Here is a 13,275-nt window from a genome sequence, read left to right as displayed (position 1 = left end):
TGTTGTGAGCTCATCACCCTTTTTAAAAGTTTTCCTACTCATTGCAAGATTTACAGTACACATGTCGATTGTTATAGCCAGCTGGTCATCATGGTTTGATTACCTATTTAAAACTGGATGAACACTATCTCTGTTGACAATGCTAAGTCTACTTCGAACAGTTCATAGGCAGCAACTGATAAAGGTAGGGAGGAAGACAATAAGGAAACTATCAGGCAAGTTATTCACAGAGACGAAACAAGGAAATTCATCCTGCTGCTTAATGGGCCTCATGTAACAGTAAGAATTCTCCATCATAAAGTGGTAATATTAGCCCACCAAAATTCAGAAATAATGGAAGTCTTATACAGTGTACAGAATCTGAAGAAATACATACCTGCAGAACAGAAAGAGAGTATAGATACAATAATTTCACTTCCTGAATGAGATTTTCACTCTGCAGCGGAGTGTGCGCTGATATGGAATTTCCTGGCAGATTAAAACTGTGTGCCCGACCGAGACTCGAACTCGGGACCTTTGCCTTTCGCGGGCAAGTGCTCTACCACTTGCCCACGAAATGCAAAGGTCCCGAGTTCTAGTCTCTATCGGGCACACAGTTTTAATCTGCCAGGAAGTTTCAATTTCACTTCCGATGAAAGTAGTAGTAAGTGCAACTTCAAATGTAAACTCCAAAAATGAAGATATAGAAAACTACCCACCACTGAGGTTTGGGAATGCCTGGAGTTTATAGTAACACAGGAACAAATAACAGATAGCAGTACCATACAAAGAGATTGTATGTCCACGTTGGACAAGATTCCTGATGACAATGGGAAATTAATCACTAGGAAATGAAAGAAATGTCCACAAGCCCTGTTGGCCCACTGATAGTGACCAACTGCTGTGTCGTCATCAGCCAGTAGTGTCACTGGATGTTGTACGGAGGAGTGTGGAGTCAGTGCACTGCTCTCCCGGCTAGTGTCTGTTATTGTGAGCTGAAACTGCTACTTCTCAATCAAGCAGCTCCTCAACTGGCATCACAAGGTTAAGTGCACCCCATTCCAGCCCTCCTGCCACGGGAAATCACTGCAGTACTGGGAGTCAATCCTGATCCTCCGCATGGCAGTCAGCCATGCTGACTACTCAGCTATGGAGGTGGACAATGTTGCAAAGCTTTAGTGATAAACTCCAGGAAGTATTTTTACTGGGGTATTATGAACCAACAATATTTCATGATAAATCTAGACCACAATGAGACAGACATGACTATACAATTCTGGCCAGGAAGCCAATGTCAGACAAATGCAGTATAGAACAAAAGAGGGAATGGCGTAGATGACTTGATGGAAAAGTTAACCAAATCCCATCTGGCAGGCCAAACAAACTATTTACTGTGGCCAACTTAAACTTTAATTTATATTGTGGTGGGTGAGGGAAAAAAAGAAAAAAAAAGGGAGGTTCTTGTTAATACACACACCCGCTCAGACACTGGTCTAGCTGAATGCAGACTAGAAGGCAATGCCCAATTTGTTTATCTATTTATTTTGCAGGTGCAAATAAAAAGGAGAGATTGGCCTCAAATGGCTTATTAATGGTGGGACATTATGCTGTTAATAACTACCGGAAATGTTATAAACTTAGGATGTTAACCTGAAGAACACCACACCCTATCTTAAACTTCTGACAGAATTTCACTTACTTTATGTATACCCAAAACAATCATGCAACAGGAAGGGCTAAAAAATAATGAGAAGATATCCCTGAACCACTCTCTGATCATGCTATCCAAGGACATTATGCTCCCCCGTGAGAGCCTAGGTAAGACAGTTGTTCACGCTATATGTTGTGTTACAAGCTGCAAACGATGTTAAATCCAATTCCCATATGGAAAAGCAGCACTTACAAATTATTTTGTTGTTGGAACAACTTGTTTTCTCTCAAAATAAAAACTGAAAAGTACCTTCTTATTTGTACAAAAATTGACAGTTTCACACAGAGATGCATTATTATCATACTTAAACAGGATAAATAGCTATCAAGAGAACTGACTGAACAATATACAATGGATTAATATCACATTCAGTCGTGACAAATGAGGATGTATTTCAGCAATTCACCTGAGTGTTTTTAAGGCACAAACTCAAAAAAGTTCAGAATAGAATAGAATAGAATATTTTTATTCGCCTTTCAGTATTTTTCATACAATTGGCTTCGTCAAAGTTTACAATGGAGTACAGTTAGGTCAATAAACACTTATATACACAGAATTATTTAGCTTATTTAAGAATTGAAAACATTTATCACTTATCAAAAGCTTATATTATAATGAGTATTTCCTAGGAATTCTTCAATTGTATAGAATTCACTGCATTTTAACCAATTTTGCAATACACTCGTGAATTTATTAAATGGGGCTATACGAGCTGAGTATGGTAACTTACTGAAAAATTTTATGCCCAAATGTTTATAGTTATTATGTACAGCAGCTAGCCTCGAGAAAGGAAAATCCAACAAGCGACTATTTCTAGTATTGTGTGTGTGTACATCACATCTCGTGCTAAATTTGTCCAGATTTTCTTTAGCATACATTAAACAGTTATATATGTACATGCTAGGTACTGTCATTACATTGAGATATTTAAAGTGGTTTCTGCAGGAATCTCTGGGTGCTAATCCTAGTATACATCTGATGGCCTTCTTTTGCCATCTGAAAATACATTTAGCCCCCGAGGAATTACCCCAGAGCAAAATTCCATACTCCAGATGGGAATGGAAGAAAGCAAAATATGACTGGAGTAACAGCTGTTTGCTCACACTGTTTCTCAATTTGTACAGTAAAAAAAGTACATGGGCTAGTTTGCTGCACAGGTGATTGGTGTGTTCTTCCCAGGACAGTTTTTGGTCTATGTGCAATCCAAGTAGTTTCACTGCTTTATTTTTACTTTTTGTAGCTTTTAGGTTAAAAATTATTTCTTCTGTTTTTGTATTGTTTACGCACAGTTGATTGGCCTGACACCAGTGACTAGTCATTTACATTATTTCTCTGTTGTTATCCAGCACAGATTGTAAATTGTCACCTGAGGTTATTAGTGTTATATCGTCAGTGAACAGTATATTCTTACATGGAATATAATTTGAGAAATCGTTAATATAGACAATGAACAGGAAAGGCCTAAGAACTGAGCCTTGGGGTATTCCTCTTTTTATAGGGAGTATTGCTGATCTCTGTTTATTTGCATATACAAGCTGTAACCTATTGCTTAAAAAAGATTTGAATAAGGTGAGTGGTATATCTTCAACACCACAGTATTCTATTTTTTTTAATGATTATGTCATGAGACACTGAATCAAATGCTTTGCTTAAATCAATAAGTGTTCCAGATATATGCAGCCTCTTTTCATATGCTTCATATACGTTGTTCACCAAAGCTTCAATTGCTTTTACAGTTGATAGGTGAGACCTGAATCCGAATTGCTGTTCATTTAGTAGTTTGTTGCTTTCAAAATAGCTGTATAGCTGCATATGCATACAATTTTCTATTATTTTGGATATGATTGGTACTATTGATATGGGTCTGTAGTTGTTTGGGAGGTTTTTATCACCTTTTTTATACATAGGTAGTGTAACTGTGAGCTTAAGACATTCTGGAAAAATTCCTTCATCTAGTACTCTGTTTGACAGTGAGAGAAGTGGCATTTTGATTTCCTTTGTTATACGCTTTATGATGAAATTACTGAGTCCATAATAGTCTTCTGTTTTGGAATTGCTTAGTTTGTTTATCGCTTTGCAAATGTCATTTAGGGTGATAGGGGTCCAAGTAAATTTCTCACTAGTCTGTTTTGTATGAATGAGTAGTGTTTCTGCATCTGTGGTAGAATTATTGAGTGGAGTGGTAGTGGCACTATTTACAAAATAATCATTGAGTGTATCGCAGTCTATAGGGATGTTGTTTTCTTTATTGGTGTTATTAATTTCCTGTTTTATGACTTTCCAAGCTGCTTTACATTTATTTTTGGAATTCAAAATATATTAATCATTTGCATTGCACTTATCCCCTTTTATTTCTGATTTGTAAAGTTTTCTCATATTTATGTAATTTGCCTTGTCTTGATCACTTTTTCCAGACTTATCCTTCAGAATTAGGAGTAGTATCCTAAGTTTGTTAAGTTTTGGAGTGTACCACTTGTTAGCAGGCCACTGCTTATGTGTATTATTAGGATGTTGTCTTTTTGTTACAGTGGGGCACGTCTTTTCTACAATGTGCTTAATTTCTGTGAGGAAAATAGTAAAGCATTTGTCAGTTGTTTTATTATTATTAATTTTATGAGACCAATCAATTTCCTGTAATTCATTAATCATGTTATTTACATTGGATTCTCCTAGAAGTCTATATGTTACTTGTCTTTCTTTAGGGTTGAGTTTTGTATTTTCTATTCGAAGCCATAGTCCTGCATGATCTGATATTCCTAACTCTATTACATCACATTCAAGAGTATCTTTATATACATTACTAATTATGTTATCAAGACATGCATACTGTCTGGTGGGCTTTTCATTAAGACATTAAGATATTCGGGAATATCAGTAAATGCTTAAGATCCATTCTCAAGTATCCCACCTTGGGCTGCAATTTTGGAGGAGTAAAGAGTAGGAAGGGTGGATGTGGGGAGAGAGGGAGGGTATGTACTGACCCTACTTGGGCATACCCGTCTATGTTGAAGCTAGTTATTTAATTTCATATTCCATGGATCAATTTATACAATAAATTGAAATTATGTGGAAAGGGTCATTTTACACTTGCATCTCAAAAATATAGAGGTGAATTGGTAATTCCTACAGACCACCTTTTACACATTACAGTAACAGAAATTATTCTGTAGAGTAGGAGAAGTTGTCAAGGAAAAACTTCCAGAATGAGATTTTCACTCTGCAGCGGAGTGTGCGCTGATATGAAACTTCCTGGCAGATTAAAACTGTGCGTCGACCGGGACTCGAACTCGGGACCTTTGCCTTTCGTGGGCAAGTGCTCTACCATCTGAGCTACTGAAGCACAACTCACAGCCAGTCCTCACAGCCTTACTTCTGCCAGTATCTCGTCTCCTACCTTCCAAACTTTACAGAAGCTCTGCTGCGAACCTTGCAGAGCTAGCACTCCTGAAAGAAAGGATACTGCGGAGACATGGCTTAGCCACACTGGCCGCGAGTTGTGCTTCGGTAGCTCAGATGGTAGAGCACTTGCTCACGAAAGGCAAAGTCCCGAGTTCGAGTCTCAGTCGACACACAGTTTTAATCTGCCATGAAGTTTCAAGGAAAAACTTCTTCAGTTTGTTTTCAGATTTAACTTTGTTGTCCGTCAGACACTTTATATCGTTGAGTAAACGAACAAAAATTCTCGTAGCACCACTGTGCACCCCTTTCTGTGCTAAAGATAACCTTAATGCAGAGTAATTAACATTGTTTTTCTTTCTGGTATTACAATTGTATATCATTGCTCCTTTTGAATTACAGTAATCAGATTTGCCAAACACAGATGTGTCCAAGATGATTGTAGGTGAGCACCACGTAATAATCAGCATTTTATGAATGGTAACAAAAATAATTAACGAATGAACTGTGTACTGTTGTATAACTTACTGCATAGAGAAAACAAATTGATAAGAGTAACACATCTAAAAAAAACATGTATGGCAACAGTAAACACAGTCTAATAAAAGATGTAAGGCAGTTTACTTACTGGAAAACACAACTCCAATTCCAGAAGACAATTGGCAGCAACTGATCTTACATGCGAGTTTTTCACATTATTCACTTGTTTCACAAGTACCATTAAAAAATTGAGGACTTCCGAGAATAGTCCAAATACTTCAGAGCCCTGAAACTTTTGCAGAAAAATTGCATTTTAAATTAAAACAAGGAAGTTATTGTTATGTCAAAACATTAATTGTTGACCATCATGACATGTGAGCTTGAGCAATTCCCTGGCGTATAGACCATAATTTCTGAAAGAGTGACTCAAAACCAGGGTGATACAATTCACCTAAATGCCACAAGACATTATTAATATAATTATTTCTTTTGAAAAAAATCAGGACAATTACAATCACTTGCAAAATAATCATATGTAGTTCATCTGAGTTTCATGTGTTTTGCTGATGTAATGAATCTTTTTGTAGTGCTAATTTCAGTCTTACAGATGCTGTTCTCAAATCATCATTGTAAGTAACAAACAGAAAATGTTTTTCTTTGAATGGGAAAGACTTGATAATTATGCTGGTGTATCAAATTATTAAAATTTTAAGAAAAATATGTAGTTTATGGATTTGTTCCACGAATGTCCTGTGCAGTTTTGTCTTTGCGTAATAATCTGTATATGCAGAAGATGGGTTTTTGTTTGTTTGGTGGCATATATACATATGTTAATTTATAGACTTTCTTATGATAAAAAAATAAAGGTAACTGGATAAACCCGCCACCCACCTATGGGAAGCATTGACTTTCATTGATGATTAAAAGCATATACATTGTTCTTTGGTCTACCAACCTAACTTTACTCAGTTCCATAAGATATTATTAGTATAATAACTTTTTAGTTTTTAGTTTTGTGTTTAGCTCCTCATTTACTTTTCGCTGTCATGGCATGTTTTCATCATCATAAGAATAATATTAGTTTATTTGGTTCTGTGTGTATGACTGAATTATTATTGCTCGTATTATGGAAGAATCCTGTAACTTGGTGAACCCTAGAATACAAAGGAATACAGAAACCCCAGTCAATGTATAAAATCAAACAGTGACTTCACATTATAGCTTTTATTGAGTTGTAATGGCAAAGCTGGTTTTCAACTAAGAGATCTGCAAAAGTGGATAAGTGAATTACAAACACAAAGTGCAACACACAGCGGCATTAATTTATTCCTGCAAGCAGCGAGATGGACGGTATATATGACAAACAGTACTTATCAGAGAAGCCAGAAATGTGGTTTGCAATGTTAGACATGGCACCATGCAAAACATTATTACTAGATATCACATAAAATTTGCAGTGACAGTTAACAGCTTAGATGCCTGAACAGTCACAGTGGTTTCAGACATTACATTAAAGTCCCCCTTGCAATATCAATATCTCAATTTGAGGGACACCTTAGTCAGCCAAATGTGTAAATCAGTAGACCAATGTATGCTGCAGGTATCCCAGTGTGAACATATTGGTGATAGAGCATAATCTCAATTCTGGTGACACCTAAGAAACATCACTAAAGAAGAAGCAAAATCAGATGTAATACTACGACATGTTTGGCTGACACAGCTAGCCTATCAGTAAAAACTGCCATGGTGATGTGCGATAAAAGTGATATTAATCCCTTATTATCAGTAGCAGACAAAATTCACACTATGATGGAACAGGCAAACACTTAGAGGTAGTGATGCAAGCAATTAATGATGTCAGTTACACCGCTGCTATATGACATGAGCAGCAAACTAACACGAATAGCTCTGGAGTCGGATGTCATACGGACGCACTTCAGAAGCAGTGACAAACAAGCGATCCTGCACCAGACAAAATAAAGAAGACAATCACTCATTCCACTGGTAGAACCAAACAGATGGCCAAATAACAGAAGGAAAACAACCTTACTCTGTTTGTTGGCACCACAGGCATTTTTGCAGTCAGGCCACAAGGTGCACGTCTCCACACCTACTCCCATATGTCATCAGCAGTCTGCAGTGGGCACAGCAGATAACATTGTCCCACAAAAGCATCAAATCACAAATTGAGGAGCCACTGTTAGTCCTGGAAGCACAGCTGATGACATAACCAAAACTAATCAAGACACATTACTTAAAATTGGACATTCAGTGGAAAAGGCTTTTTAGACACTGTCAATGGCAAAGCTATTGAGGATACAAGGTACTTATGAATGGTGGAAAATTCGGATTTTTTTAATGGTTTTATTAAATTCTATAGTCTTTCCTGATTATATTGATATATACATTACAGGGTTTCAAATGAAAAATTACCTATATACACCAAATTTTAAAGTTACGGTCATGTACACTGCCACACTCCATTTATTTTTGTTACAGAAACCAGAATTATTTTGAAAAGAACTGAACTGTTTCTAGTGATTATACATATGAAACATTGTATATGTTGGTAACAGTGCATGTTTCTGGGGTCTGTAAATGATTATCTTTGCTGGTATTTATTTTGTTTCCCTAAAGCAGTTTGTTCATGTGTTACTCAATGTTTGTTGCCCAAGCGCTACGTATATTTGTGGAAGTACATATCCTGTATTGTGCAATAAATATGAACTATACCACACATCAAGAAATTCCATGGTAACCAGTTCACAAACAAAGCAAGTCACACAGTTGAAGGTAATCTATGTATCAGTTCTTCAGGGAAGAAACTCCCACATGGCACGCCTCCCGATCATTCAAATTTTTGTGTTAACAACAACGCTATTTGTAGTAGATTTGTTGTTGTTGATGTGGGCATTTTATCTTCTTTGATGAAGGAAGTGGCGAAATGTAAACAATGTGATGGTGTAGGCTGTCTGGGAATAACTGAGCAACAAAGTAGCAGGAAGGGTTTAGCGTCCAAATTGGTTGTTCTGTGTAGATGCTGCAATAAATCTGCCTCGAAGATGACTTCGAACATTGCGCATAATTCATATGATGTGAAATTGTAGTTACTGTATGCAATGCGTGCAATAGGAAAAGGAAAAACAGACTGCTCAAACATTTTGTGGTTTGATGGCCCTTCCTCCTCCTCCCAGTAGGTTCAGTAAAATGAAATGCCGTGTAGCTAGGGCCTTCCGTCAGGTAGACCGTTCGCCTGGTGCAGGTCTTTCGAGTTGACGCCACTTAGGCGACTTGCGCGTTGATGGGGATGAAATGATGATGATTAGGACAACACAACACCCAGTTCCTGAGCAGAGAAAATCTCCGACCCAGGTGGGAATCGAACCCGGGACCTTAGAGTCACGCTGACCACTCAGCTACCGGGGCCGGACATTAGGTTCAGTAAGAACATACAAATACTTTTAGGTGCCTTGACAGTTGTGTCTAAAGCATCTATGAAACATGCAGTAGAAGAAACTGTAAATATTAGTGGAACCAGGGACATTGCTGTTGCAGTTGATGGGACATGGCGATGTTGAAGACATTGTTCCTTGAATGGTGTTGTAAGTGTTACTTCTCTGGAAAATGGAAAAGTTGTTGATGTTGAGTTCTTATCTAAGTACTGCCACACCTACCATGGCAACACTGGAAGGGAATATTGAACATCAGTGTTCTAAAAATTATGATGGTTACGGTGGAGGTATGGAGTGTGATGGGGATCTAAAAATATTACGAAGGTTGGGGTCTATTTATAATGCTAGATATACGCAGTACCTAGGCGAAGGGGACTCTAAAGCTTTCAATAAAATTAATGAGTTCAATGTATATGGTGATGCCTTGGCAACAAAACTGGAGTGTTATGGACATGTGCAAAAGAGGATGGCTGCTAGATTGAGCAAGCTACGAAGAGAAATGAAAGTAAAGTTGCTATCTGATGGAAAGTCTCTGTCTGGCCGAGGCAGATTGACAGAAACTGAAATAAACCTCCTTCAGAGTTATTATGGACTGGCCATTAGATGAAATGCACCTCAGAATGATGTTACAGCAATGATAAAAGCTGTATGGGCCACTTACTTTCATAAGTTGTCCATAGATGACCACCCCGTTCACGGACTTTGCTCTAAATAAGCAGATTCTTGGTATGGTTACCAAAAAGCAAAAGAAAGTGGTCAAATATATCATAAGCATTCTGTTGTTGAGGATGCTATGATGAAATAAAACCAATTTTTAGAGACCTGAGTGATCCTGACCCCACTTAGTAAATGCCTTCATGGGGGCACTCCGAATACAAATGAAAGTTTCAACCATTGCATATGGAAAAGATTACACAAGAATGTTTTTGTAGGACTAAATACATTAAAAGTTGGTCTACTAGATGTAGTGATATGTTTCAATGATGGAGTGATAGGAAGGGTGGAAGACCTGAGAAATTTAGGCATAAAATGTGGCTCTAATATGGAAGATCAATTGCTTGCATGTGACAGACAACAGGTGCTTGAAGCTGAAAGATTGACTCTTCAAGTTACCAGTGAAGCAATAAGTGCTAAAAGGAATGCCAAGAGGAAGCTTGAAGATGAAGAAATGCTGCAGGATGAAGACTATGCTGCAGGAATGTTTGAGGCGCAGTTTAATTGGACTCACATCTTCATTTGCAAATTTCCTGCAAGTTGTATTTTTCAGAATTCAGGTACAAATATTTCCTAAAGTTGATAAAGTATTGCTATAATTGTTTTGTGTAACTTGCAATAGTCCATACTCATGTAGTAGACCTAAGCTTTACTGAATAATCAACTAATTTATAGAAAAAATAACATTTTTATTGGGAAAAAAATTATAAAGTAAGATGTGAAGTTTTTTATCTTTGTAATATTGATAATAGGTGGAATTAAATAGGTCTAGTACCTCAGCCATCATGTCATGCATATCGGGTAAAAACGTATAACATTAGATTAAATGGTACCTCAATATGAGGAAGCTCTTTGGGAAAAAAATGCATCAATTTCTTTGTAAATTTTTTAATAAGCCTAAGCAGGTTCAAAAATATCAAAATACCTCTAATTTGTTTAGAAAGTGTGCTGCATTACCTGATATCAACAAAAAATCTGTAAAACATATACATTATAGAAAGTGCCTGAAAGAAATATGTGTTGATTTTTACATAATACTGAGCCGGAAAAGTACCCTGTATCCTTAAGCCTCTGAAGAAGAAACAAGCTGCAGAAAAAAAATGAGTGGGAAAGGATGCAAAAGCACATGAACTTATTGCTGATGTGGATCACCTACTGTCATATACGATCTCGGCTGGCATGTGGCCTAAACTGAGGGCAATGTATGAGAAAGAGTCCACAGTGAGCATTCACCTACTTCAGCAAAAGTTTTCTCACTTCAATTTGGTGATGACTCGATAGTTACAGTTATGTCAAAAATAGAGGATATCAACATTAATTTGAAGCAAGTGGGTGAACCACTTTCAGAGAAAATGATAATAACCAAGGTGTTGATGTCCTTGTCAGAGAGATATAAACATTTCCATTCAACATGGGAGTCCATCCGCTTTGAGAAGCAAACACTTAATGAGTGAACTTCAAGACTGCTCATTCAGGAAGAGAGAACCTATCAGCTTGATTAACGGAAGGTAGCTTTGGCCAGTGTACGCAGGCAGCAAAAAATTACCTGTTACACTTGTAGTAAAGAGGGCCATTTTTCAAAGGACTGTAAAAACAAAATGAAGAGGGAAACGAGAAGCTACAATTACTGTAAGAAAAAAGGTCATTTGAAGTCAGACTGCAGATTGCTGAAGTCCATGGCAGGCAAAAAGTCTCAGGATGTAAATGCCTTTATGTGTAAGAGTCAAGGAGCTGACCTAGAAGATTACTGGTTCACGGATACAGGGAGTAGTCAGCATATTTGCAATAAGTGTGAGTTGTTTAAGAAAATGGACAATGTGTGAAGCTCAATGAAAGTAACTGTAGATGTTGATAAACTCATTGATGTGATTGGGCATGGTACTGTGGAACTGTACACCTGGAACATCATTAAGTTTATCAGAACAATAGTCAGTGGAGTGTTTTTAATGCCTGAACTGCAATTCAACCTGTTTTCACTAGGAATTGTATTGTACAAAGGTATGTGTGTAGTGTCAAACAGGGAACAATGTGAATTCTTGAACAGTAAAAGTGAAGTTCGTGCATTATTCCAACATGTAAATAACATGCATTGTATATTGTTTTCCTTAAACAGTACACAATCAGAGCAATATCAATAGTTACTTTGAAGTGTGGAGATAAAATGCACTGCACGGTTGACAGTATGACACTAGTGACTTTTCATAGATCAATATTGATAGTGTGTGTGAATTACTGAACTATGGCATGGTAAATTTGTCTAAAATGTTGAGAGCTTGAGTGTTCAGCATAAAACATTGTGCCATCACAGCATTACGCTTATGAGAGAGTTATGTTGCAGAACGGGGTGGACTTCGTTATTGACTTTGTCACTTGCAAAGCGTGTTTGGCAGGTAAACAAATCACTTGTCCTTCCCCATCAGCTCAAAAGCTAAAGCCTCTTTTGAATTGGTTCATGCCAACATTTGCGAACCTGTGGAAATATATTTACTTCTTGGAGGAGCGTGATTTTTGTTTTGTTTTGAGGATGACTATTCAGGTTATCACAAAGTATTCTTTATAAAACAAAATGATCAGGTTAAAGATTTGATGAAGAACTTTATTGCAAAAGCTTACAGAGAAACTGGCCTAAAAATTCAAGTTATAAGGAGAAATAATTGACAATAATTTATGAACACTGATTTAGGTCCATTTCTGAGTGAAACTGACATAACTCATCAAAGAAGAACTGAACACATCACAGCAAAATGAAAGAGCTGAAAGAGAAAGATGCACTATGGCTGAAGCTTCTTGTTCAATAACTTCAGTAATACCCAAAAATTAATGGGCTGAAGCAGATAACATAGCAGCTTATGTAATAAATAAAACTGGTTCAAATCTTGTGAGAGGTAAAACTCCTTTTGAAGTCTTTCATGTAAGAGGATTACCATTACAAGATCCAAAAATGTTTGTTGTTCATGTCTCTAACCTTGTACCCAAAAGAGATTGAAACTAGACCACAAAAACAAAACAGGTTTATTTATGATGATGATGTGAAAGCGTAAAAAATATTTAATCTTCTACAAAAAAACTGAGGTGCACTGAGATCTAGTTTTCTTGTTGTCAACAAGCTCTGAAAGGAAGAAGGCACAGTAAGTGGAGGAGTGTTCATTGGATTGGGCAAAAATATTTTATCTAATGAGTCTGACTATGAAGTTATTGGGACATGTCTAACATATCTAGGTGAACTCAAGTCAATTATAGGATGTAATTCTTCAGGCTTTTCAAGCATTCTATTGACATTTAGTGGTGTCAGGTGTTCTACTGGATGTCAGTGTCATCCACGCACAATGTTTTGGTAACATGATGCTTTGTCTTCATCAGGTGCTACTAAAACTGCTAATCAAGTGGAACTGGTCCAGAGTTTATATCTACTGCTTTCCTTTTCCGTAGTTGGTACTAGGTGTCTCATCTATGGTTCATTCCCCCAAGAATTGTCCTGAGACATCCGTTTTCGGTCCAGTGGACCTGGCCATTAGTTAGCACACCTAATTTGTCCAGATTTGC

At 37.2% G+C, this 13,275-nt stretch overlaps 1 protein-coding gene across 6 annotated transcripts in view; it reads right to left on the bottom strand.

The window, feature by feature from the left end:
- LOC126281323 (AP-5 complex subunit beta-1-like) overlaps nucleotides 1–13,275 on the bottom strand; it is a 137,120-nt gene that overhangs the window by 119,533 nt on the left and 4,312 nt on the right. For all 6 annotated transcript variants that reach the window (XR_007551250.1, XM_049980174.1, XM_049980178.1 and 3 more), the window contains exon 4: nucleotides 5,715–5,858. Coding sequence is in view for 5 of the 6 variants with exons in the window: in XM_049980174.1 (XP_049836131.1) it covers nucleotides 5,715–5,858 (144 nt within the window). In the remaining variant the exon portion in view is untranslated. The remainder of the gene's footprint in view (nucleotides 1–5,714; nucleotides 5,859–13,275) is intronic.

The sequence above is a fragment of the Schistocerca gregaria genome, chromosome 7, assembly GCF_023897955.1.
Source record: "Schistocerca gregaria isolate iqSchGreg1 chromosome 7, iqSchGreg1.2, whole genome shotgun sequence".
NCBI lineage: Eukaryota > Metazoa > Arthropoda > Insecta > Orthoptera > Acrididae > Schistocerca > Schistocerca gregaria.
This window is presented reverse-complemented; position numbering and strand designations above follow the sequence as displayed.